The 26,900-nt window shown below is 40.2% G+C and overlaps 1 protein-coding gene across 1 annotated transcript in view; it reads right to left on the reverse strand.

Moving 5' to 3' along the window:
- The window catches only part of EHF (ETS homologous factor), a 35,324-nt gene extending 9,264 nt beyond the window's left edge, over positions 1–26,060 (reverse strand). Inside the window, exons 1-6 of the mRNA XM_063333716.1 lie at positions 25,912–26,060; positions 7,355–7,454; positions 4,322–4,567; positions 3,944–4,003; positions 1,509–1,577; positions 1,349–1,417 (exon numbers count right to left, since the gene is read on the reverse strand). Of these exons, the coding sequence (XP_063189786.1) occupies positions 1,349–1,417; positions 1,509–1,577; positions 3,944–4,003; positions 4,322–4,567; positions 7,355–7,451 (541 nt within the window). The 5' untranslated portion in view covers positions 7,452–7,454; positions 25,912–26,060. The remainder of the gene's footprint in view (positions 1–1,348; positions 1,418–1,508; positions 1,578–3,943; positions 4,004–4,321; positions 4,568–7,354; positions 7,455–25,911) is intronic.
- Between the last annotated feature and the right edge of the window lie 840 nt (positions 26,061–26,900).

The raw sequence follows: 26,900 nt of genomic DNA on the forward strand, positions 1-26,900 counted from the left end.
GGTTGCGCGGTATTTGCATATGATTCAGGAATGAGCCATTTTTTTACGGGATATACAAATTCAGTTTTTACAGGAGGCTGTGCCCTTGGCGTGCCACCCTAGCTCTAGGCTTAAGCAGTCAGTGGGTAAACACACTAAGCCAGGATCTTGACAGGTCCCCAGTCCTGTCAGAGAGCTCTGAAATCCTGGTAGCCATCTTGTGCGAGTGGGCGGAGGTGACAGAGAAAGCAAACAGAGAGCTTTAACGTTTGGTGGTTTTCTTCTTCTGGTCAGGTTTTTTCTCTCTCTTTTTTTTTTTTTTTCTTTTATTTATTGCTGAGTGCGTTAGTTTAAACTGCATGTCACTTGGCAAGTCCAGCTGTGCTGCAAGGCTGGGGAATGCAGCAAACAGCAGGCACAGAGGCTGCGACTACTCCTGCATGCGGAGGCACAGGATTGCCCCCAGTGCAGAGACAGCACCTGCAAGGCTGCATCTAAAGCAATGTGCTTTCCTGTCTTGTCCTCCCATGACATCCACTGCTTTGTCCCTCAGGTCTATTTGCTTAACAGCCTTCTAAGAAAGACCTGCCCCCTTTCCCTCTCCCCTGCCATCTCTGCTCTCCTCTTTTTCCACTGCTTCACTCCCTCACCTCTACCCCTCGTGCCTGCCCCTGGGACGTGTCCCACAGAGCGCCCCTACACGTGTGCCCAGACTGCACTTTTGCTGGGCACTGCGGCACACAGGTTTGCTCTTTCTCCTGTTCATTAGCAGGCAGATTGTATCTCTGCCTCATGGAAGCACCGTGGAGGGGTCGAGAGGCGTGTAGTGCCTGACCTCCTGCCAGCCGAGATAAGCTCCAGAAAGAAGCCCTTCTGCTGGTTCAGTTGGGCGGCGGGCGTGGTGCCTGACCTACGGTTCCCCCAGCCTGACCCCAACCTCAGCCCCAAAACTAGAAACCTACTCGGCATGAACCACTGGCTCACTAGGGAAACACAGATGCTTCTGGGGAGGAACATGGCACTTGTTTGCCCATGCCCAGCTATGCCACAGAAAAGTGTGGTGGAGCTGGAACATCGCATCGCTCTGACGCTAACATTTTCCCCTTTGACTCAGTCACTTTAAAAGATATGTGGAGATTGCAGATTATTTGATCTTCTTCATTTTGACAGAGAGAAGAGAGAAGCATTTCTTTAAATCAAGCTATTGTAATAATGATAGCTAAAAGAGCTGTCAGAATCAGTATTGCTTGGTTTAAAATTACTGGAGGCTCAGATTCAGTCTTACAACAGAACTGGACAGACACTATTATACGTCGGTAGCTCTGGGACAAGTGACAAACAATTAACAATATAATTACAAGTTCCTTACCAGGAGGTTGGTGACTAGGTGTCATCATGGAAATCTGAGCACGACAGAATGTTTTACTGTCCAATAGCTCTGGGAATTAGAAAGAAGACGTTTAAAGTAACAGACTCAGATAATAATAAAACCATCTCAGAAATGCATGAAGTATTGTGGTGTTAGTTACCTACGGTGCTACCATAGCCACTGTCATACAGGTAATTCTCTTCTTTCCAGGACACCATTAATGACGGATCTGAAGGTAGAGGACAAAAAGGAAAATCAGATCACTAAAAGAACATTTTTTAGCACAGAGTTGAATATTGAGAAAGGAGCAAATAAGAAATGTGCAAAAAAAGAGCTGTGAAGGGAACCAAGAAGTGAAAGGGCTACGCATGAAATTATTTCCTTTCACTCAAATTATGGATGGGATTTTGCATACTCAGGCAAATGTACTTACACAAAGCACTGACTTTTAGGAATAATGTAGTAGGCTTTTCCTTTTCCTGGCTAATATATCATTTATGTCTGCCCTTGAAGGAAGTTTCCTATGCTAGATCAACTCTAATTCTACCCAATCCAGTCCTGAATTCTCAGCCCTTGCTGATTATCGCAGCGCTTTGGTGCCATAGAGATGAAAGTGTTCTCAAATATCTAGTAAAAGAGGAGGATGCTTATAATTATTATAATAATTATTTCTATAATGGTAGAACTCAAAAGTTCCCTCTGAAACGTAGCTTCATGTTTAAGCACATAGTGAGAAACATCAAAGCCTAATCCTAGATGAAGGGCCATTTTTTTCCAGGCACATCAAGTCCCCATCCTTAACCTAAAAAAAACCCTTCACGGTTAAAGAGGAATGATGTTTAGTAACCTTCTGGTCAATGTATTCAGAACAGAAGCATCGCCTTTATGACCTGGACATTGATCAGGAAATTACTCTCTTCAGAGTGCATTTTTGAGGTCAGAAGCCTTAAAAAACTCCTTTTCTTTTGAATCCGGGTCAGAAAGGATGAGATATAAGGTTCAAATCTAGGTTTGACTTCGTTTTTTTTCAGCTTCATGCAAATGAAATAAAAACTCCCCAAAATTAGTTAAAGCTAAATCATCACGTTTGGCTGAGTTACCACTTATGACACAGGAATTTAGCTAAGCAATAGCTGCATGTTTGGGCACCCAGAGCTCGTGTTCCTACAAGGGCACACACCCTTTGCTTGCTTGGACACTTGATCTGCCTGATGTTGCCTTTGAAAACAGGCCTTACCTAGCCAGACAACGGGGAGACAGCTTGTCTTCTCATTTTGGCCTTTTTCAGTACCCATGTCTTTGCCATTGTGACGGTCTGCTAGGATGAGGCAGGCTTCCCCTCTAAACAACCCGCCTTGTCTCTGCTGGCTCACAAAGAGTCCCTTCCCCAGCAGCCCCAGTCTGCACCATTCCGCCCCATGCAGACGCTACGCCCGCTCCCACCGCCTGCGGTCAGCGCTGCCAGAGGCCCTCCACACCACTCCTGATTCAGCACACCTAGGAGAACCATCAGTTAGTCCTGGGCTTTGACCTTTTCAGGATGTGCAGCTGAGGTACTTTGCACCGCGCTGCTTATCTCTGGCGGGAAGAGAAACTAATATTATACCAAGATCTCATAGATCAGGACTTAAAGGATTACTGTAGTTTCCTATATGGCAAGCACTGAGGCTGCTGCATGCACATCACCTGCACTACAGGTTCACGGGCAAGGAGTACATTGCAGACCGCAATGCATGCCTGCTGCAAGAAGGTGAATAGTGTCCCTGGCTGGAGAAACTGGTCTCCTCTGGGTTAGCTGCATAAACGGGCTGGCAGTATTTGTCAGAGGCACCACACGCCGCGAATCTGTATTCGTTCTGCCAGGAGATATTAAAACATCGCTCATGAACAAACCCATATACAAAGAGATGGGGACTAGTGGGATAGAGAGTGTTGGGATATAGACAGAGGTGATCTGGCAAAGGAACCAGGAAGACAGTCGTGCCTGAAGAGGAAGATTGAACAGAGATGAAGTTCTCTTCTTGGTGAAACAAAGTCTTGGGAGAAAAGGGACGTAGCTATGAAAACACTGAAAAAAGGCTGCCACAGGAAAAATGCAGATTTGGTCAAATACTACCTGAAATTCAGTTTCATTGAAACATATGAAGAAATTGAATTTTTTTTCTCTCAACATTTTTTTTCATAACGTTTTTTTCTCTCAAAGTTGGGGTGTTTTTTTGGAAATTTCCTCATGTTTCAAAAATTAAGAGCACTTCTCAAGGAAATATTTTTTCTCTCTTTTTTTAAAGCTGAGAATACTGTGAAAATAGTTGTTTTGAAATCTGCTGAATGAAGCATAGAATAAAATCCTCTACTAAGCTGCACTCGCTAAGCACTGCAAATTATTCCAACTCTGAACTTCAGTGCAGGCTGCTGATCCTGCAGAGTCCTCACAGGAAAAGTGGCCACGGGCAAACTAAGATATGGTGGTACTACTCAAAACTCGAAAAAGTAGACATTGACTGATATTTGTGTTACCCCTTTTATTCTGCATGATACACTTTCTTGGAATGGGCAGCTTCCCCTTTTTGTCACCATCACAGAACTGTTACTCACCTGTTTGCTCTGTCTTCACAATGGCATTATGAGATTGGTACATGTCACTTCCACACTGGCCTGCAAGAAAGTATATGACAGATACGATGTATGACACTGAGCACAGAAGAATCATAGGTATTAGCTCCAAGCAGCAACTGCTACAGCTGAGCCAGAGGGCTCATTTTAGAGTGGGAAACATACCCTTCTCCCTGGTCCTTCAGACTTCTGCCTTATGCCATACCTAGGCAATTTAGCAGTACAATGAATGCAGTATAAGCAGTATAGCAAATATAGTAAAACAGGTCTGCCAGGTAGGTCTCTGGGGAACGTAAGCAACTTCTGAAGATCCCCGAATTCAGACCACTGTACATGTGTCTCTGCCTAACATCTATTTACCATTCCATTTTAGGTGCTGAAGGTTGCTGTAAAGCAGTTGCCCTGCTGTCCCAGCTGCCTGAGTGAATTCCTGCAGGCTCATACTGCACAGGTGTTCCCCATTGATATCAAACTCCTGGAAGGGTATGCAGTTGGCATCCAGTTGATTGGTATCAAGGAGATGCTGCAGCCACTCCCAAACTTGAAACTTAGTCCAGTACTGCGGATGTATTTCATGCCACTGGGTTCCATAGAAGCTGCTGGACACTGGAAAAGAGAATAGAATCATAGAATCATAGAATTGCTGAGGTTTGAAGGGACCTTTAAGATCATTGAGTCCAACCTTTAACCTACCCTGACAAAAGCCACTTCTAAACCATGTCCCTAAGTGCCCCATCTACCCTTTTTTTAAACACTTCCAGGGATGGTGAATCCGCCACCTCCCTGGGCAGCCTATTCCAATGTTTAATAACCCTTTCAGTGAAAAAATGTTTCCTAATATCCAATCTAAACCTCCCCTGACGTAACTTGAACCCGTTTCCTCTCGTCCTATCACTTGTCACCAGGGAGAAGAGGTAAATACCTAAATAGGTATTTACTTTCTCTGTTAGGACCACAGGATTATGTCAATGACAAAAAAGATCTATAGCTAAGTTGCATTCTCTGGAAGTCCACAGATCTATATTCTTTTCTCAGTCCTTAACACTAGCTCAGTAGCTATTGGTGGAGAAGGTAATGGGGGTTTTTTGCTTCAGTTTTCCAATAAAAACTGGGAAATATGACATTTCACCTCTCTTGGCAGATCAAGTATGTAGGAATTAGTTTATTAATGTTGGCTAAATACACCAAAATTCTTTGATGGAAGATACCTTGCAGAAATACTGTTGAAAACATATATTGATCCTTGTGTGGGAAAATAATTTTAGTGCATCAGAAAAAGATGGAAAAGCCTTGGAAAATTCTCATAATGTGATGTGGAAATTTTCTTTGAATAAGGACTTAATAAGGACTGAATATGAATTGTGGGATTCAATCAAAGAACGGTAAAAGCCAAGGCACTCTCATATTGCTTCACAGTAAAAGCCTATCACTATGGCTCACAGCTTCATGATAGAGCTCGTTTTCTGATTTCTGTAGTCAAATAAGGTGATTTCTGAATGCATTGTAAAACTCATTTTTAGTTACGGAAGCTGCCTAATTTTCATGCCAGGATGCGTGAATATTTTCTTGGCAATCTTTTAAGTTGCTCTCGGTTGTATGTCATTGCACGACAATCATTTACGTGTGCAAATGAAAGAAGTTGTATGTGTGGATAGAATAATTATATAAGATAAGAGCAAAGGCAGGACTGCTTTGGTCTGCCCTCACAGAAGGGCTGGCAAAAGGAGTTCAGTGTAATTTATTGCTTGGGAAAGGAGGACAATGGAGTATTCCAGGCAGAGATGGTGGTGTGCTAAAATGCTCACAAGCGCATGAAGGGTTTAAGGATGAGGGAATGAGAGACTGCAGAGGTGGTTGAATTATGGGAGGAGAAAAGATTGCCATGGCCTAGGTCCAGGATGTGGCACCAGTCCATTCTCAGTTGCCCCAAGAAGAAGATCACCCACACAGCTGTGAGGAATACTGACAACAGTGGATGTTGCTAGAGGCCCACAGCCAACAGAGCTGGCACATTTTAGGAAATCACCTCCCCTCAGGTCCCACTAGACCTCAGGTCTTTTTGGTTGAGATACAGTGCACAATGCTAGTTTCCAGGTAAACACAAAAAAGCCCCATAGTCACTTAGGTTTCTTTATCAATATTGGGCAGCAAGGCCTGCGTCAGTGCCTTAGGGAGTTTGCAGGACTGTTTCTCATCCTCCTGTTGAAGGATTTGGGGAATGAGTGTGGAAACGGTTAAGAGTGTGGTATGTCAGAGAATAAAGGTTTGATGGAGAACGTCAGAGTATGTCAGAGAATAAAGGTTTGAAGTATTCCCTGAAAAGGAGGTTGGTATGTATTCCCATCACTTCAGAAGGGTAAAGGAATTTCAGAGGCCGCTAGACGCCTAGTGTAAATGGAGAGCCTTTAGTGAGAGGAAAGAGTAGCTAGGTAAAAAGAAGTGAAGTGGTGAATGGTGGTAGAGGCTTGTCTGAGCTTTCGGCTTCCTGTGCCTCCAAAACATAAGTGAATCCTGAGGAGTTTCAGACTGGTAACATGAAAATAGACCCCACCGTTTCCCTTCATGGAATTCTGTGCAAAATGAAACTCAGCCAGGATTTTTTTTCCCATGAATCTGTTACAGACAGGTCAGCACATTTATTAAGTGCACTCTTACATATTCCTGTGTATTTAGAAATCACACATAAAAAAGATCAAGAGTTTCATTGAGTGGGAATGTTCATTGTAAGTTTTGTTGTGGCATTATTTGGGTTAAAAGGACGACGGCAGTGTGTGTTTGTCTGTTTAGATTTTAAAGATCGAGTGATAAAAAGAATTTTAAAATTATATCAAACACTATATATATAGATATGAATAATTTGTGTATATATAGCCATATAATCAGAAAACAGTAAGAAATAAAAGAAAAGTCCTCAGATCACAAGGTATCTAGTCCTCTAATGCCGGTCTAATTAGAAAGATATCTAGTAATTTGAGCTGAGAAAACAAATACAGTAAAGGAGCAAAGAGACTATTCCCTTGTAAAGCTGGGGGGGTGATTAGCATTGAAGAGTAACGTTGGTTCAGAGAAGGCGAGAGGGGTGAAGGTAAGAGAGAGAGAATTCTGGACCGAGGAGAGGGAACTTTTGGCACTTTCAACACCACTAGATTCATTTTAAGAAAAAGAACCGGTAAGGAAATGAACCATAAACTTTCTGAAACTTAATGTTGCGAGTTCAGCTTTTTACAAATAAAATAAAAAATTGAAGTTTTTCTCACCAGAAGTGAAACTCCTGTACATTGAAAATGTACATTACTGAAAAATAATACTTCTGCATGCTTAAAGGTGTAGTAGCCCCTTTCCCCCTGCATCTCCCCCAAAACCCGTGGTTCAGAGACGTTGAATTCGTCCTACCATTGCAACTGGAATATCCATCTGTCCAGGAAGGCTGCTGGTGGAGTAGATTGCTGCTGGAATTGATACTCATTCTGCCAGCTCCTTCCAAAATCATGATCTGTAGGTGAATCAAACACCTTGCTTAGTGAGTGGTGTCTAGTCCAAGAGGTAAATGTCAAAAAAAAAAATAAAATCCACTGAACGTGAAGTGAGGAAGCCAATTCCATTTGTAGGAGATACAATTGAAATCAAAAACATGTTGCCACAACCCCTTTTCCACTGACACAAAATCTTATGATAAACATTACCATGATTGATTTGCATATACAAGAAGCAAGTTTCTACAGCTGCCCATCCATAAATGAATAATCTGTAATCATAAATGAAACTGAATGAAAAGACAAGGCTCCTGACAGAGTAATAGAGAAAAACTGCCAAGCTCTGAGAAATTACATACTAAATAGTTTAATTTTTTTTTTTCTAATTTAAAGAGAAATGTGGTTTAAACATGCTTAACTTTTTTTCCTGTCTGTTTTCTTGTCTAGGAGAGAGAAAAGACATCTCAATAATTGCGAATGAAACCATACAGTTGACAACAAACCATGGTCAGAAACTCCCTCACACAGAAGGACCCACATGTTAATGCTACAGGGAGGTAACGTTCTAGGCAGTATCTTGTCTGCTGACCCAGTTTCTTAATCTGATCTGTGTCAACAGTGTCCATAACACTTCTCAGTAATAAATATCACGGATCATACATTTCACACCACTGAAAAATTAAACAGTCAAAGATCTTGTAAATGAGTCAGCTATTTTTATAACAGAAACAGCATTTTGGAGGGATACCACCCCCAAGACAGCATTCCCTCTTTTAAGTGACACAGATTTTCCTTTCTATTTATCTTAGCATTAGCCCCATGAGTAAAACTGTCCTTTATTTTATTTATACTGTAAAAAAACCCTCTACTTATATGATATTTTAGAAAAATGTCACATATTTATCACATGCATAATCATTCCAGTGAAGGTATACAAAATTCCCCAATTACAGGTATTCTTGATACTTTACATTATCTTTCAGTGGTTTGAAGTTGCAAAGTTTAAAAATATACATTATAACTATAGACATTCTTCAAGAGTTTGGGAAAGTAATCTGTTAGATATTATAAAGGCCTCAGATTGTTATTCTTACAGAAATACACAGAAAAAAACCCCAAACCTGTTTTCAAAAATATTCTAAATCAAAAGGCCCAAAGTCTGTAAAAATGAAACTTTAGACATCAGGGTGCATGCAGACAGACTTCACAGAGGAATTAAAAAGAGGATGAAATACAAAATGGAGTTGTGAAAGTTAAAGTCACCGGACTTGGCTGTTTACCCACTGAGGCCGATGAGAAAACTTCCACTGAGGGCACATCCTGACCCCCAACAAGCTCATACCAGCAACCTTTTTGGTAGAAGAAGAGTCGTCAATAGAAACACTCACAGCATTGGTTTTAAAAAACAGCCTGAATATGATAAAGTTACAAGTCTCAGTCTCTTCTCTCACCGCCAAATATATATATATACTGGAGAGGGGTGGGGGGAGAGAGAGAGGTTACTGAGAATTGCTTAAAAAGCCAAAGCCCTGGGAAGTTTATTACAGGGAATAGTGCTTTACAGCATAACCTAGTTCAGGGACTTTTTTTGTAGCTATATAGAATGGGAAAATCAAACCCTGGATGTTTTAACAGTGCTTTTTGCCTCTTAATTCTATCCAATCTGTAACCACCGGTAAGAAGAATTTAATTTCTCATAGCAAGTATGTGGGGGTATAAAATATTAACAATTAAGAGAGATACCTATTGTCCCACTCTAGCCAAATAAAAGATGACAGTCATATCAGTCAGTAAATTTTTGCAAGTTAAAAGAGAAGACATTTTTTAGTCCCATGTTAAATCAAAGTGACTTAGTATTGTGAGGGAGAAAGTGTAAGTAAGCATTTAAATTTATTATACTGGTTATAAGGAAGTTCAGTATGTAACATGAATACAATTTATCTCATATACTTGATATATAATAACTTTTAAGCAATAATGCATGTTTGACAGTCAACAGACTTCTGAGATTATACAGGTTGATGATGTATCAAGTTCGTTATTCAATTTGGGTTTTAATCATTTAAGACAATTAGGTATGAATGAATGAAGCATTAATGATAAAGACCTTATTACAGTATCAAATAGAGGTAAGGTAGAATACCAGCTATTCTGGGAAAACTGTAAAGCTTGAGGATTAACCAAACACTCTTAAGAACTTCGTTTGGTAAATTCGCTTCTTTTAAAAAAATTACAGTATGCATTTAATATTGAAGTTCAATTTATGGATCCGAAGTCACATTTTGAGAAGCCATCTCAGAATTTCAGGGACTGCGTTGTGTGGTTTTGTCTTCTGCAACTTCTGCAATTTCTGGTATTCTACATAATTTTTGTGCCTGATACTTGTGCAAATAAAAATGTGTCTGTGAAAATGTGTGCATATGAACTGAAATGATTTATGTGTTCACACTCCTGTGTAATTTTGCCCTGAAAATTCAGTTCAGGTAAACTCTCATTTTTCCTAATCAGGTGACTAACCAGGCGAATTTCCAACCCACAAGATCCTATGACACTTTGGTTTATCAACTGAAGCTATGGATAGTTAAATAAAACAAATCATGTGTCTTGCATAGTTTTTCCACCCCAGCAGTAACCAAAAACAATGCACGTTAGAGATCTGAGAAGAAGCACTCTGACAGCCTTTTGCCTAGATTTGGATTTCAGTTATTTTCCTTTAAACTCTTCTTCCTCTGTCTAACAATCTAGCATACAATTACTCTCTACAGTATCCCTAAACAACATAATAATATTTTCAGATAGTGTGGATGGAACTTGCTACATAAATTAATCAATCAATACATCCAATTTTTGAAAGCTATATAAGTTATCTCAAACAGAATAACTTAATTAATTCCCAATATCACCTGTGGGAACAATTGTGCATAAAAAGCAGACATTAATCACAGGAAGAGCGCTTAGCTTTGACCCAAACCTTCCCAAAGTTCTGCATATTATTCAAGGTACTGGTTTTTTGGTGACTTGAAAATTTTCAAGTCACCTCCTTTATCTTAGGGCAAGGGTGTTCCTTAGTGGGAAATCATCCTAGTACTTCGTTCAGTGTGAGTATAAAGTCCCACTAATATAACTTCCATGCCTTTACTTGGAAATGTACAGAATCATGCTCAAGAGTATTTTCCCTACAAAAACTAAACTGTGATTTTCTCCATTTCATCCTGTATATGCCTTTCTTTGATACAAGTTCATGGCAGATTTATGATTATAGCAGTGTATCATCCCATACTTGGAAAGAGTTTGAATCCGGATATTGGAAGAAGCGTGCTCTTCATTAGTTTAGGGCCAAATCCTCAAATCTCCCTTGTGTACAGACAAACCTGGTTACAGGGTGTGAAGCCTCAAGGGGAAGGACACATATGTTCAGTTTTCTTTTAATCATATGCCATATATCAAAGTGAACGGTGGATGAAGCCTAGTTTCCTATGAATGTGTATCTTGTGGTTGGATTCTCTAGTGTCTAGTAAGATGTGAGTGCTGATTGAAGTTTTTCCCACGGTTGGGGCATTCATAATATCTCATTGTCTCAAAGGAGTGAGCTCAAGCTTCACTCTTTCTTTCAGATGGAGTATTAATAGATTTTCCTCCTGTACTTGGCAGCCAGTTTTCATTAATCCTGTAAGAACGTCGTATCTTTGAGATGTCTACACCGTATAAAATTTAATTAAAACTAGTGATGGGACTAAAAGATTGTTACAGGCCAAATGCAAAAGCCAACACACAGAGAATAACCATAAAACCCTCATTTCCTCAGGAAACCATGTTTAAAAGGGATTTTAGCTGAGCTGAGATTTTGGAAAACAATATAAAGATATTAGGATCTATTTCACTACTAAGACATGGTACGTTATCAATGAAAGCAAACATGAAATCTCAAATGTGTATATACACACACGTGTATTTATATATATGTATATGCCTCTGTGTGTGTGCATTGCAGGTATGTGTACACACAATTCCATTCTTTTCCACTGAAGAGAAGCCACCTCTGGAGTAAATCTTTTAACACTACTAGGAACATTGCACAGTTATGAGAGGAAGCAATCCTCTCATAACTTCAAAAAACTTTTAAAATACTTTACTCAATCAGCAAGGTTGTTCACTGGTGTTCGGCAACATTCTTTCTAGAGAGTCCTATAAGAAGTGATGAATGCATCCAAAAAAAGATAAGATTTTTTGCCTATAGTCAATACATCGGCTGGTATTCAAAGATCAAACCCTGAAGGCCTCTCTTAGTGAACGCTCTCACTGGAGTCAGGAGCAGCTTTGACAGAGCCACAACCCAGCAACTTGGCGGTAACAGGAGGTCATTTGCTCGGGTCTTCTTGTCTTTCTTGACTGCCTGACCACTCTGAGTAAACAGCAGTAATGGAAATAGCAGGGAGCCATGGCCTGCCCATGGATCAAAACATGGAGCATTGCAGAAAAACATATTTACAAATCCTTGAACCTTGAACACTATATAGTGCGCTCTATGCAAATTATTTTATTGCAGTACAGGTGTGCTGTGAAAATAAATTACTCTGATCCCCATTTCCACATTCAACCCAACAAGTCTTAACATCCAGATAATGAGCTTTGCCTTTCTTTGAACAAGAATCTTTCAAGAACAGCTCATATTAAATGACAGGAAAATGCTGAACACAGTATGAAAGGCAAATAACTAGCAGAAAGAAAATGAGCGAATCCTGAAGTACTACAACCAGAGTGATTGCTCTGACATTGATTTGTAAGTTAAGCAACACTGAACTGAACTAAGGGTCTCATTTATTACAAATACGAGGCTGGGGTAGAGCCCATAGGGGAAGGAGGTCTCCAGCCTTCTGGTTTGTAAAGCTATGTACTCTCTGCAAAACTCAAAAAAAAAAAGACGTCTAAGTCAAAACTGACTGAAACTATTAAACTATGACTCCACCCATAAGCTATGCAAAGTCTACGAGTGACTTCTAGCTCAGACAAGCTCAGTGCAGCTCCTCCTGGCATGTCCCAAAGGGTGGATCTCTTTTGGCGCATTTACCTATGGGATCCTTCCCTATTTTTCCCCTTTTACCATCATGTCTGAACTTCAAATGTAGATTTCACCTGGGCTCATTTTCTTTGAAGTATGTTATGTACACAGTGAAGACACAATCCCTGCTTTTCAGGGCTTGGAGTTTATGGAACAAGTATCTACAGAGTATGTTAAATATTTTAGATCATTACTGTACCTTGGATTACAATCAAGCACTTAAACAGCAATCTAAAATAAATTATAACGGGTAATAACTGCAGCTGCAGAGGAACAGAATCAGGATTTTAATCTTTTTCTTGAAAAATCAAAAGACAACCAAGTGGGCTGAGTTTTCAAGACACCAGAAACAAAGGACATGCACAACAAAGCAGGTGGACCTGCTTTACACTTTTTTATTGTCACTTCAGAAACATAAATGCATTGCACTTGTAATGTATATGATCAATTAGCTGCTTTACATTCCAATGACCTATTTTACATCTCCAGCGGGGTAAGCGCAGGCACAAATTGAATTTATGAATGTTGAGAGCCTGTTTGCATGTTACCAGGAGCTTCGGGGCTTCTTTTTTTGTTTGAGTTGTTGGGTTTTTTCCCCCTCTCATTCAGAGTGTGTTACTGCCAGGGCTGCAGGGTCGTATTCTGAGGCAGTGTGCCTATACATACGGTTATAGCTGACCCTGAGATTGCCCTATGACCTCTATCTGCCTATTTTGCAAAGGTCTCGGGTTCATCTTTGGTGTCTGTGCCAAAGTCCTAGGTAAAATATCATCTCTGCCACACCTCACTTTCAGATATGACCTTTTCTGCAGTGTGTTAGGATCTCTTTTGGACATGTAGACCCACATGTAGCCATCACACACTTCCTCGTTTCCATTTGTTTGCTTTAGTGCCCGAGAAGCAGAGAGAAGCCTCAAAAGAAATAACTCATCTGCAGGCTGATTCCCAGCGGGGATCCCCTTCACAACACAAAGCTCTACTTTGGACCCCTTTGCTATGACCTGCAAGATACCATTCAGATGCCTATGCAGCTTGGCCTGACTGATAGTCTCAAGACTCGCCTGTAATATCATTGCAAACATACCCCATAAAAATTTTTTTCCCAGCTCATTGAAAGCTTTGAAGAATGTTCATATGAAGAAGCAACATGATCATAGTCAATATTTGTTGTATAACATACTGCGTTTGATGTATTTCATTTTTAGTCCATCATATGTACCTTTGGGCCACAGTAACAAAATGTGTTTACTGAATCACATTGAGCGTGTGAAGCTCAAGGAATCATTTTTATAAGAACTTTTTCTAGATAATCGCCAAAACTCTTTGTATTCAGGATTCTGGTTTGGGGCTTTGGGGCCAATCTTTTTCCCTTCTACATCTCTCTGAACTGCACATTCCTATGCTTCTGTATTTTTGGTATATACAGCTGTGGTTCATATGCATAAACCCACTTTTGCATGTGCAAAACTGACTCTTGGTGAGCTTTCAGAGACTACATTGAGACCTTGATCGTTTACTGTTGTGGGCTTTTGGAAAGGAAGAGCTGGGTTTATTCTTTTGTTTTCTTTGAACCTTGCATATTAAATGTATATATGAAGGTAAACTGAACGACCAGAAAAAGGAAGATGAATAGAAAAGGAGCATTTAACATTTACCTACATTACAGATAGGATCATGATAAACAAAATCAAAAAAAGCTTGATTAGAATCTTTTATTACTAAAGATCTTCATGATGCACTACAAGGCAACTTTTGTAACAGATATGTGGTGGTTGTTTTAACATGTTCATATGGATGCTTCAAAATCTTGTATATATATTTTAACTGAAGAGAAGCTTAGGTAGAAGGGTTAGGATCTAGATATGTATCTGAGCTACCCTGCCGCTCCAGGGTTTGGTTCTTATCTCCCTCTTAATGATGTAATTTAAAGACAAAACCATAGTTCAGTTTCCTTTTTGAGAAAGAACAAAGTTCACTTTATGAATAAAAAAAAAATAAATTACTTGATGGTATGCAAAGTCTCATAGGTTGTTTTTCCTCTGACCCTTTTTCTTCACAATCAACAATCTTCATATGAACTGTCTTCAATTTTCAAGGTACTCATTAGTATAATGAAAATAAAAGGGACAATTTTAAAAGAGGTTTAGTTTGTTTGTTTTTCTAAATCAGAAGCAAACAGAAGGTCAGCTGTGAACAGAGAGTCCTCAAGGCATAAGCATGTCTGACAGTGTTAACTGCCAAATGTTGGTACTTCTGCAAATTTTACCCATAGTTATGTTACCTTAGCAGAGGAAACAGTGAACCAGAACCTGCCCCTTAACAAGGATCCAGAGTGTGGGATCCATTCTTCCTTGCCACATCACAGGCTAGATGTGCCTCTTCTTGCCATGCCACTAGTTTTTGAATATGAAAAAAAGATCATTATTTTGCTGCCAATAAGCTCATTCTCCTCTTGCAGAAGATCTGTGCACAGATCTGTATATTATTAGTGGAATTGCTACTCTTAGAGCTAAGAGAAATGCGAGGCAAAAAATGTTTTTATTTCTTGTGATAAATGCTTGTGTCATTTTTGCATTCATGTATCCTTACAATGTGTGTAACAAGTAGACAAATTTGCTAAAAACTGGCAAAGAAAAGCAGGCTTTTTTCTTTTTTTTATTCTTTGGGGTTGGTGCTGCAAAACATGGCTTTCACCGACACATGGCACTCCTTTCGCTACTGTCTGCACCACATCAGCAAGTTCATGATAATTTGGGCCAGCCATTTTTCCTGAATATTTAGTAGTCATTTGCCATAGATTCATCAGTCTAGCCTCAGGGATACAGAGTCTTGGAAAATACAGTAATGGGAAAAACTGCCTTTGCTCTTTATTCTTCTTTCAGCACTTAATACCACACCTCACAGAACAACTCCACACCTCCTTTCATGTCCTTCCTATCTCTCTGGTACATTCTTCCTCTAACCAGGAGCCAGCTCATCTCCCTAATCTCCTTTTGCTAAACACCTTTCTTTTGCTTACAATACACTAAATATACAAATGGCCAAAAAGCACTCTAGATGCCCCTGTAGCTTGACAAGCCACATGTCTATAATTAGACAAGAACCTCATCAGCTAAGAAAATATTACCATCATGTTCTAACACCTTCTCCTTTTCCCTTGGCTCTGGTTCCCCAACCACTTCCCTCTACCTTCCACAACATTTTCTTTTTGCATTGCATTAAATACTAACAGCATATTGAGGGAGCTGCTTTCCATATTGCTAATGTAACCTGTTTGACTGTTCAGTTATTAATGAATAACGATAATAATAACAATAATAATTGTGTTTGTATTCCTGTTTGGCTCCCACTAGGTGCTGAAGTTTTTCTGACATAACAGCCACTCAGATACAGAGACTCCGTCATACGCTACTGCAGCAGCTAGTATTTTATGGAGAAGTTTATTTTAAACACTGTCACCACCAGCACCTCTCTTTTGTTATGGGACTAGTCTGGTTTTCAGCAGTAACAATCATTAATTTGCCTACTTGCAAAATAAAAAGATCCTTTTTTTCTCTTTTCCTGAACTCTGTTTTTATAAAGGTCATCTGCTTGGAAACTGCAGGTTTCCTCTCTGGGGCTGGTTTCTGAGTGAGAACTAAACAGAATAAGCAACATGGGATGGAGACCAAAACCAGGAAAGTGTCTTAGGGAACATGAAAATTTTCACATTGTGACTGCTATTTTTTACATGAATTTATTCATTCAATCAACAAACTGATTGGAAAAACTTCTTTATTTTGAGGGTGATAGAGCACTGGAACAGGCTGCCTAGAGCGGTTGTAGAGTCTCCTCTGGAGATACTCAAAATCTGCCTGGATGCAATTCTGTGCACCTTGCTTTTAGGTGAACCTGCTTTGGCAGGAGGGTTGGATTAGATGATGTCCGAAGGTCCCTTCCAACCCCTACCATCCTGTGATCCTGTAATTCTGTGTTTCTTCTTTAAATGAATGAGGGACACAGCACAAATTAACTAGGATGGGGAAGCTGGAAGTTGAGCATAAAGCGCTTTATCCTAAACTAGGTAGCTTGCTGGAGGACTAACCCAGTCAATAGCAGTGTTTATACCTTGTTACAACCCACTGCCTGACTAACCGCAATCTGATCACACTCTGCTACCACGATAGCAAAAGGATATTTCAAGAAGACATAGCAGATGCAGTGCAGGGCTCATGGTGGGAAGGATCATTCTGTGCAGCCGACAGGGAGGGTTTATATGGATGACTATTAGCTCCTGTGCCCAGGTCAGCCACATTCCGTAGTGCCGAGCTGGGACTCACTGATTCCATCTGCATGATAGCTCCAGCCAGGATGCCTGCTCCTCCTGCATTCCTCTCTAGACTACTAAGTATCCCAAGGTGGGCAGCTGTTTGCAAAAAAATGTGTCTCCAAGTGGGTGGCTATCGCTGAAATAGTTCAATGGAGCTCATTGACCCTGTTTCAGAAACCTACTGTCAGGCTTGCATGTTTGTGTGTCTTTAGTAAACGTTTATTTGGAGCCCAGCTATACCCATGTCATTTCTTCATACTGTATTTTTTGTGTAAAGAGTAAGAGATCACAAGACCACTGCCCTGGCATCCCACTCCACTGGCTGCACAAGAGGTGTTTGCTTCGCCCCTAGGTGTAGCAGCAGGCTTACTTGCCCCATGCACCCAGGACGTTGAGGAAGCCCTGAGCCTTCCGGAGCCACACGGCATTGGGACAGTAGCTGATGTACATGCTGGGGTTCATTTATGCTCCCTGCCCTCATTAAAAGCAACCAGAAAATGAGGGGAATGAAGTTTCCTTGTTCTGCAGCCACCTTCTATAGGTAAGGCAAGAAGCTGTAAGCTGTGGGCAGCAACGTCTCCCCGCTTTTGTAAAAGCTGAGAACAGTTTCCGCCTCTCTCCTGCCTGTGGTTAGAGTAGCAAAACTTCCATGGCGTTGCTCCTTCTCACCTGGCACAGCAAGAGCTGCCCATCCTGTTTCCATCGATTTCTCCAGTGGTTGTGTTAAACAATACAATGGAGTATTTATGTGTCAGTGTTAGGAGCAGGTTATTAAGTGAAACCCATCGTAAATAGAGCCGTTAATTCAGTTGCTGGCATGGCGCTCTGTTATCTTCTCAATACCTCCCAGAGGGTATTAGCCTTACCCTTTCGTTTGAGTTGGCAGCAGAGTTATTTTTTTGCACCTGCTGCTCTACTCCGATAACAACACAGGTCAGCTTTGATTTGTTGGAACATAAACAAAAGAGCAAAGCCAGGCATCTGCCTCAACAGCCTGGGCCGGTTTGACAATAGAGTTTTTCCCATTGGGTTTTGTACAAATGTACTTTTTTGAGTCTTACATGAACTCTCTCCCACTTCATAAATAGCCCTTTGCTACAGAATAGCCTGGTTTCAGAGGAGAGCTCAATACTGTATTTTTCCATCAACTGAAACCTCAACAGGTCAAAGTTACACACTGTTCTCACACTAAAGTCAGAAGAGGTGTCATACAAAATACATAAAGAAAAATCAGCTGAGACACAGTGGTTCAAAAATTAGCAGGAAAAAGCAACAAATTAGGTGTAAGCAGTAAAGGAACTTTCTTGAGAGATAAAGAAATCCTGAAGCACAGTGAGGGTTTGCTTTCCCATATGAACCTGTGCATGCTCCAAACCTTAATCTACTAGTTATAAATAAATAAATAAATAAGTCCACAAGAAGCCGGTACTCATGTGGGAACTGGGCTGCTTTTAAGTTCTGAAAATTAAGCTTGCAGGACTCATCTACTGTAAAAGCATCTATAGTGATGGAAGAACTCCTGAAACACTGACAATGATAGAGCAGAAAAGAAGAGTCCACACAGACCGCAAAGGCAGTAAATAGCACAAAGCACAGAAATGAAGGAAAGAACTAACATTAACTCCTTAGCACAAATAGGAAAATTGAGACACAGAGCTGAAACTATTTGCTTAAGTCATATAACAAGTCAATGGACAAGTCAGTCCAACTCATATCTTCCAGCTCAAGCTCCATTGCTATCCATTGCATCAGTGTCCAGCAAAAATTTCAACACACAGATGACTTAGGATGACCGTGCGCTTTTTGAGGGCAAAGACAAGGTATGAAATAAGGGAAAGAATCTTCTATAAAAAGAGACCTGTTCAGACTGAAACCAAGATGATTCTGTCCATCACGGCTATTATGTGTCTAGTAGGGATTTGAATGTTAAGTTAGCCAAACAACGAAACCTACACTTGAAGTATTAAATCAAAAAAGCTGCCCTTGACCTATGTAGGTCCTGAAAATGAGCTAGAAATTCCAAAGTAGAGCTGGCTGAAATTCAAAATTTCTGTTCTGTGGAACTGTGGCTATTTCAAGGTGCTTTTTTTGTCTTTTTTTTTTTGTCCCAATGAAAGAAAGGAATTTTAAAAAGCACGTTCCCTGGTGAGAGAGAGACGATCCCCATCCCAATCAATTGACATGTAAAAGCCTATATTCAAGTTGTCGAAGTAACAAAAGTGCAACTCAGCATGTTATGTAGAATTGTTTATAAAAGACAGAAAATATAAAATATTAAGCTAAGGCATGACTGCAAGCAGGCAGTAATGTCACCACCGAGCAGTTGCGCTGGAAGCAATAAACTTGCCTAACATGGCTGTTGTGCACACGATGACCAGGGAACCTTCTGCAGAGCCTCGCCACAGTAATACTGAAATGCAGCGTCTGCGGACTATCAGATTTGACTGTCTCAAATGCTACCAAGGATGTGAAATTTGCAGTCCTGATCCTCTTCTTTCACCGATCACTGCTTTTCCTTCTCTTCCTCCTTATTTCTTTCGTTTCTCTTTTTTTAATTTTTGTTTCATTTTTTTCCTCTCTAATTTTTTGCCTTCTACTTAGTCAGTCTGGCTGACGTGGACAAGGAATCTTCTTTCAAACACCAACATAAGCCCTTAACCGGTAAAACAGACAAAAACATCATATTCCATTATCTATCTGTAGCATAAGAGTGCCAGGTCTTACAGCAACTGCGGACTTTGTGGCTGTGGCGGAGTCGAAAACAGGGAAAAAAGCTCGCTTCCCTCAGTTCTTTTTGCTCCCCTGTACAGGTGTGTATCTCAGTCCTCAAAGTAACTGGAACAGGTTCCACCAACAAAACCAATAAAAACATTTCTGGACTATTTCAAACAACTACTTTTTTCAAAAGAAGATTTATTACCATGTGAATTATAGCAACTGGAACGTTGCTCTAGGAAGGCAGTGTTAACGAGATCCTTATAACAGCTATTTTCAGGTGCTGGGAAGCTTTTTCTTCTTATCTTTAATGATTAAATTTTCATAAGATTTTTAATATGGAAGATGTGTCATATCATAAGGCAGGCAGGCTGATACCTTGGTTCTAAATGACCCAAAGCCGTGTTAGCTTTTCTCATGTGTAGCAGCACTGATTATGTTAACACCTGTGAGCCTGTTATGTATATCACCTCCATTATATCAATGCTAGCATAAAAGAGCCTGTCTGGTGCTAGAGCTGCAAGCCTGCTGCTCATAGTCCAGGATTTGGGGAAGGGCAGCCTTGGACGCACCACCTGTCGGGCCATGAGTGTGTTCCTGCAAGAAAAGCTGCTGCGGCACAGGGCAAAAACAGCAGGCGGAGAAGTCACAATCTGCTTGGGCTGGGGCTCTTGGCGTTAGCAGCCCCTCACTCACCGCAGGACAATGCTAGCCACTCCTCTATACCTGCCGACAAAATACACAGGTATACCAAACATCAAATACAAATGACCTTGCATTTTAAAGGATTAAATGAAGTAGTTATTCAGATTAGCGAACACAATCGGTGGAAATTGGGTCTAATATTTGAATTCCGATTTTAAAAAGTAAAGCAAGAAAGCATGTGGAGGAGATAAGGGATGTGCATGTGCATGTACTTAATACGACGTTTGTGTGAGTGTATGCGTATCGGGAGTGGCTGCAGGCAGACTAAGAAAAATTTACTGGATCGACTACAATTTGACTATCATCCAAAAACATTTAATCATTTGAGATTTTAAAGAAGAAAGAGAAGTTTCTACCTGTTCTTACAAAGTATTACAGCTCCATCAAAAAAAGTCTTAGGGAGGGTAAGGATATCTACAAGTCACTAAACGAGGGGAAAACTGGATCTATTTCATTTTGTACCTCCTGCCTTTGTTAGGTCTGTAGGGATATTTTACTCGTCTAATCCCCTGTGAATTCAGTCTTCTAAAACTTCTTCATTTTCCTCCATCAGGGTAGCCACCTGGGAATATTACGAGTAAAGTCTGGTTTATGTGAGTGTGTTAGATCCCACTGCAAAAGAGATGAGAACAGCGCCCTTGAACGTGTCGGAATTGGACTCCCTGACAAAGCCCCTCCATATCCATGCCAATCGGTGAGACAATTGCTTAACCAAGCATGCTTTGAAAGTGCATCACCAAGATGTCAGCTTCTAAACTGTTGTGTAATAATAATTATATGTTTCAATGAAAATCATTAACAAAGTTTGGGGGTAATCATTATATCATGGACTTAGTCTGATTCCTGACCATAGCATCTTGGGCAGTTTTACACAGGTTCATTAATTATATAGCAATATTAATTAGTTACCTCCTCACTGCTAGATGAAAGAAAACCCAGAACCATTTAAAAAAACAAAACAAAACAAAACAAAAACAAAAAACAAAGAAACAAACCAACAGTTCTGTTGATGGCACTAGTAATTTGGACAATAGAGCATATTTTTAAACATAATTACTTAATCCTTACAGACTTGTAGGGGCTCAGAAGGCTACTCTGGCTACATCTGATTGTGAGCTGAGAAAATATCTCAAGTCTTTATATCTCTACCCTTCCTCCATAATAGGCAGGAGCTTCTATTTTATTCTATGTGTTTGCAGATCCTGTAAGTAGAATGACTGCCTTTTCATCACTGCAAAGCAATTCTCTTTTATTGCCCCATCTTATTGGACTATAACCAGTGATTATGCAGCCCCAGCTAGCTGTTTTGTCTACTAGTTCCCATACTCTTTCCTGGGAAGCACATTTCACAAGGTCAGCAGAGGAAGAGGTAACGATAACCACGTGCAATGTCAGCTTTTGGAAAGGGAGCCTTTGAGGGCTCTTCCTCAGAGGGAAACACTCAAAACGCCAAATGCCAGTTGATTGCTCCACTGGCTACACAACTCCACGGTTACTCGTTCTCACCTGTCTATAGACCAATGACCAACAAATGTCCCAAGTATTTTAGGCATTCAGTGAGGGATTTGGTGCAAGCTGCATCCCCAGTAGACCTCAAAACAGCTCTCATACCAAGACAGACTCCTGATGACTTCCACAGAAACCAAATCAATCCTTACTTTTCCATATACCACCGATGTGAACAAACCCTTCTTTCCTTACCCTTTCTATCAGCAATGTTATGAATTTCACCCTTACAAAGTTTGCAATGTACTCTTTTCTCAAAAACTTACTGAATTAAATCCTTGGTTCACCAGGGGCCAGAATACGTGTAAGCTGCAGAGTGTGCTGAAGGCAGCGACAGGGAGAAAGAGAAGCTGACATTTGAGGTTAGAGATCTTGAAGTGCCCTTGAGTGTGGTGCTGGCTGAGCAGCTGAAGCCAGCGCACTTTGATGAAGATGGTGTTCGACTTGGTATTGAGCTGGTCCTCACAAGGCACTTATTAAGAAGAAAACTCCATGAGTTTATGTTTGAAAGTCCAATAGTAACTAAGCTGGGCAGAGACTTGACTTCACCAAACATCACAAACTATGCAAGCTACAAAAATCGTTAGCATTTCTGTTTATTTCCTCATGTACAACAAAGCCTTTATATTTGGTTCTACCACATCCTAATATCATGTGTCATTAGCAATGACAACTGACAATTAAGTTTGTGACCCTTTTCTTTTTATGTGCTGCTTGCCGCAGGAACGCCTAGTCCTCAACAAGAATACCTACTTTACAACTCTAGGAAGGCAGATGAGAAAGAGAGAGCTGCGAGACCCCAGAAAATCCTGCAAAGGGTGGTCACACTACCATCAGCGTAAGAAGGGGTCATTCAACTCCATCCATATCTTGGTCTCAGCTCACTGACCAATTTTTAAGCCAGGCAGCTCTGTCCTGTAGCACCGACTTTCCGACCTGTCTCTCTGTACAGTGGGTCGTCACTCCAGTTCACAGAGACAGTATTAATCGTATTGCAGAAAGAGCTCGGACACTAAGCAAGTAAACAGCAATAGAAAGCACATAACTGGAGACTCCAGAGAATGGAACCAGGGTACACTGCAGCCAGTGGAAAGTTTGTGTGGGAGAAGACTGAATGGTTTGTTCCTGAGTCTCAGATAGACACATTTATAAGGAGCATGTAAGGGGTGAACAAGGGAGGGAAGGCAAGCGCTGATTCTGGAAAGGCGTCACAGCTCATAGACAGTTCTCTGAGTTCACTGAGGCAAAATTGTACATTAATTTTCACTTCTTCAGCAGGTGTAGAATATCATCCTCACAGGGTTTTTTTGATGCGAATTGCTGTGGGACTGGCAAGAGGCTAACACGTCAGTGCTGGCTGGACACAGACACACCTACAGAAATCTTTTTCCTCTCTAATCTCTCTTCTTCTGTGTCTCTGGATGATTTTTCCTTTTTAGTTTTATCTCTCTCCATTGCAATTTGTTACCTTGCACCTCCCAGACAGAACAAGTACTGATGTTAACCATAAAATTAATTTGGAATAGAAAAAAAATAAGGAAGTTCAGTGGGAGCCAAATGATTTAATTTTGTCTTTGTCCAACCATCCTATTGTCTGTTTCTACCACTGCTGAAAACTCACAACAGCCTGAGAATATCTGAAGTAATATGAAGTTACTATGATAATACCACAGCATATTCTCTCAGGTGACAAGAGTGTAATAATATCCCGTGTTAAACAGACTACTTTCTATTACCCGATCTCAGCACTACTGGGGTAATATGTATTGCTGTCACCATATAAATTGCTGTGAAAGGCTACTTAATTTGTGCAGGGGCAAACAAAGCATTATTCTGGTCTATACAAGATCCTTTATTACTATGACATAGGAAAAATAATACTTTTTTGCCATCCTTATAGGCTTTACAAATGACACCATGTCTAGGAAAAATGAAAAAAAAAATGCAAGCAAACAACATCAACTCTACTAATGATAACCTCGTCTCCACATATAGGACCAATGCTCGAGGCTAGAAGGGGTTCTGGAGGGTGATGACTCTAAGCAAGCTTTGGACACACTTCATAAACCCCTGGCCCTGAACTCCCAGTATACTGCCTCATATTACCTTTAGTGTTTGGCACTCCTGTTCCTACAACCTGTGTCTAGTCCCGACATCCAAATTTCACAGCAGATATTGAAAAATTAGAGGGGACCATTGAAGTCATTAAAGGATGGAAAAGCTTACAGTAGAACAGGTTGAGGTCCTAGAGGTTTTCACTACTGTAGTGTTTTTCCTTGAGAGGAGCCTATGGAGCTCAGACTACCACAATTAGCAAAGCCTAGACTAAGGAATGACTTGTCCCCAGCTACCTGTACACTGAACAGAAATTTGTCACGCAGAGGAACTTCACACTAACCATCAAAAGACAATAAAATCAGGTGGCTGAATGCTGAAGCCAGACTACGTCGGACTGAAAATGAGATAAAATATTTTTATATTAATGGTATTGAATTGCTGGGGCACTTTAAAAGTTCTGGTGAATTTCCCATCTTTGGACTTCTGGACTTTTTTTTGTCAAGGTTGTAAGTTTTCTGGAAGATAAGCTGTACTTCAGAACACCTAATTAAATTCTGAAAAATTCTGGGAAGTCCTACATTGTTATTACAACAATCAGTTCTGGTTTTGAAAACTGTAGGGACCAGGAATTAAACCATCATTATTTGTGATACTTATTGGTGAAACACTTTAATCCTGTTGCTTTTCTAGTTTTAATTGCAACTGTTTCCCTTGGTTTCTGCATTTGCATTAAATATAAAAATGCTGTATTTTCCAGCTCTGGTATTTTCTACAGTGCCAAATACATGTCAGAAAACTGGCTTAAACTGCTACCAGCAAATTTGCTATCAAAAAACCAACAACTTACTAGGAGCGCATTTTTAATTCCACTAAAGTTTTCACAAGTTACAGGAAATACTGGTGCAAGATTGGTATATTTAACACAGTCCCAGGTGACACAAGTACAAATAAAATCACTAAATGAAACTTGTACCTCAAGGTTCATTTCTGTCATTATGAAGTGGTTTCATATTCTAAAGAATAGGAAAAAAAGAATAGTCGGATGTACTTTAGAAGCAAAGGGGATATTTTGTATTTTTAGATCAAGTAATCCAAAAGCACATTACTGATAAAATTCAGTAACTTTATAACGACATACACAAGAGTATATGCCTAAAATGTCTCATGTGGCGAAATGCAAACATTTATCACTAAGGCCATTGCACATATTTTACAAAATCAACATAATTTTGAGCAACTTCTTCTTTACATTCACTTCTACCATTACTTAAACAGCTGTGTCTATACCTTAAGGGGCCAATTCTGGTTCTATTCAAATAAAATTACCATTGGAAGAGGAACAAATTAAACAGGTAAAGACATTGCAGGCCTCTACTCACACTGTATTTATCTACCTAGTGTTGGAGCTGGGTTCTCTGCGGTGCTTTAGCTTAGAAGGGACTAAGATCATCAGAACCCCCTCACCACAGGAATTGCCAAAAAATTGCCTTGAGGATAAAACCGAGACAAATTATAAATGTACTTTAGGAGGTTTTGTTATCAGCACGATCACCATCAAGATCCTCATCGCTAAAAGCAACAAAACCACCGTCATTGTAAAGTGTCTCCCAGTTCTGTGATACCAGCACTCTCAATGGTATTGAGAAGGTCCACTTTCTCGCCCCTTGCCTTAGAGAACAGATGACAACTCTGTGGACAAAAGCAGCAGATTTAGGACCCAAAATATTATTAGATACATTGTAATAAAAAGGGTCCTCAGGAAGCTTTAAGTAATCCTGACAAAGCCACAGGCTCAATTCAAAGACAGTGATATTCTGGGTAGGTAAGGGCAGTAGATCTGGCCCCAATCAAACATAAACCCAACAGAAATATTTAAATCTCAAACCAGGACACAGAAGTAAGACACAAATTCAAAATAGAAAAACAGAAGACTTTATTGTAACGTTAAAAAGCCTTTTGATCAAATGAGCTTAGCTGCTGTTCCAAAGTGGGGAGGGAGGGGTTTGGTAGGGTGGGCATGAGTCCAGTAGACAAATCTTTTCTTTTTTTTTTTTTTTTTTTTTCACTGGTGCTAATTTAAAGGAGGTATATTAAAAAAAAATTAAAAATACCCGAAACACCTTACCTCATTTAGCTGCAGATTCTGGAATGGAAATCCTTAACTGAGACGATGGGAAATCTGTCCACAGAACAGTAGGTTGGGTAAACACAGGTACTAGGTTATGCCTCCTAAAGACTCCCAGGAGTGAAGATAAATGGATGTGATATTAATTTTAAAACATTTTGCTGAAGACTCTGGCAGCCAATAGGGAAATTCCTTAAGTCACTTCCTGTTCATTTGATTGGGTCTGCAACAACAACAACCAAGATGAGGTTGGGATCATTTGCATAAGGCCAGCTCAGTCCTCAGTATTCAAAGAGAACAGGTCTAACCAGGTTACACGCGTGTCTCCAGAACAAAAGAAAAACCTGGTAGTGGATGAGGGACTGATTTCTTTGTAGTTGTTTTTTTAAGACCATCCCTTTTTTTTTTTTTTTTTTTTAATGGAGGTTATTTCAGGTAGATAGGGAGATTATAATTAGAATGAGGAGAACTGAAAAGTAGGAACGTCCTAAATTAAAATTAGTCTGCAAATAACATTAGGAGATGCATGGTATGGAATAACCCTGTGCTGGCAGGGAAGTGCACTGGGTGACACAATATCATGGGCTCAATTCTTTCTTGAGCATCCAGCGAAATGCATGAATCTGCAGGAAGGGGAGTCTCTTTGTCTTTCAGCTTCTCTGGGTATCTGAGAGAAAGTAAAAACGAAATGGGGGAAAAAATCATCACACCATATGTGTATATAGGGTTGAGTATGAGAGCTCAGCTACATGCAGGTTGGCAGGGCAGAAAATCAGTAGATGAGTGCTCAGTTTTACATTTCTCTGCTTTTAACCTTTCTAATTATGAAGGTTAAAATCAGGAGAGGAAAGCTAAAACTTTTCCTTAGACACCTGCTCCGCAGTCCATGAAAGTCAGGCAAAATATTTTTGCTTGTTCCTCTGAGCCACAGCGTGGGCATTGCTTTAGAGGCCTTTCACTGATTCAGTCGACAGTTCAACTCTCAAACG

This window comes from Chroicocephalus ridibundus, chromosome 4, assembly GCF_963924245.1.
Source record: "Chroicocephalus ridibundus chromosome 4, bChrRid1.1, whole genome shotgun sequence".
Taxonomy (NCBI): domain Eukaryota; kingdom Metazoa; phylum Chordata; class Aves; order Charadriiformes; family Laridae; genus Chroicocephalus; species Chroicocephalus ridibundus.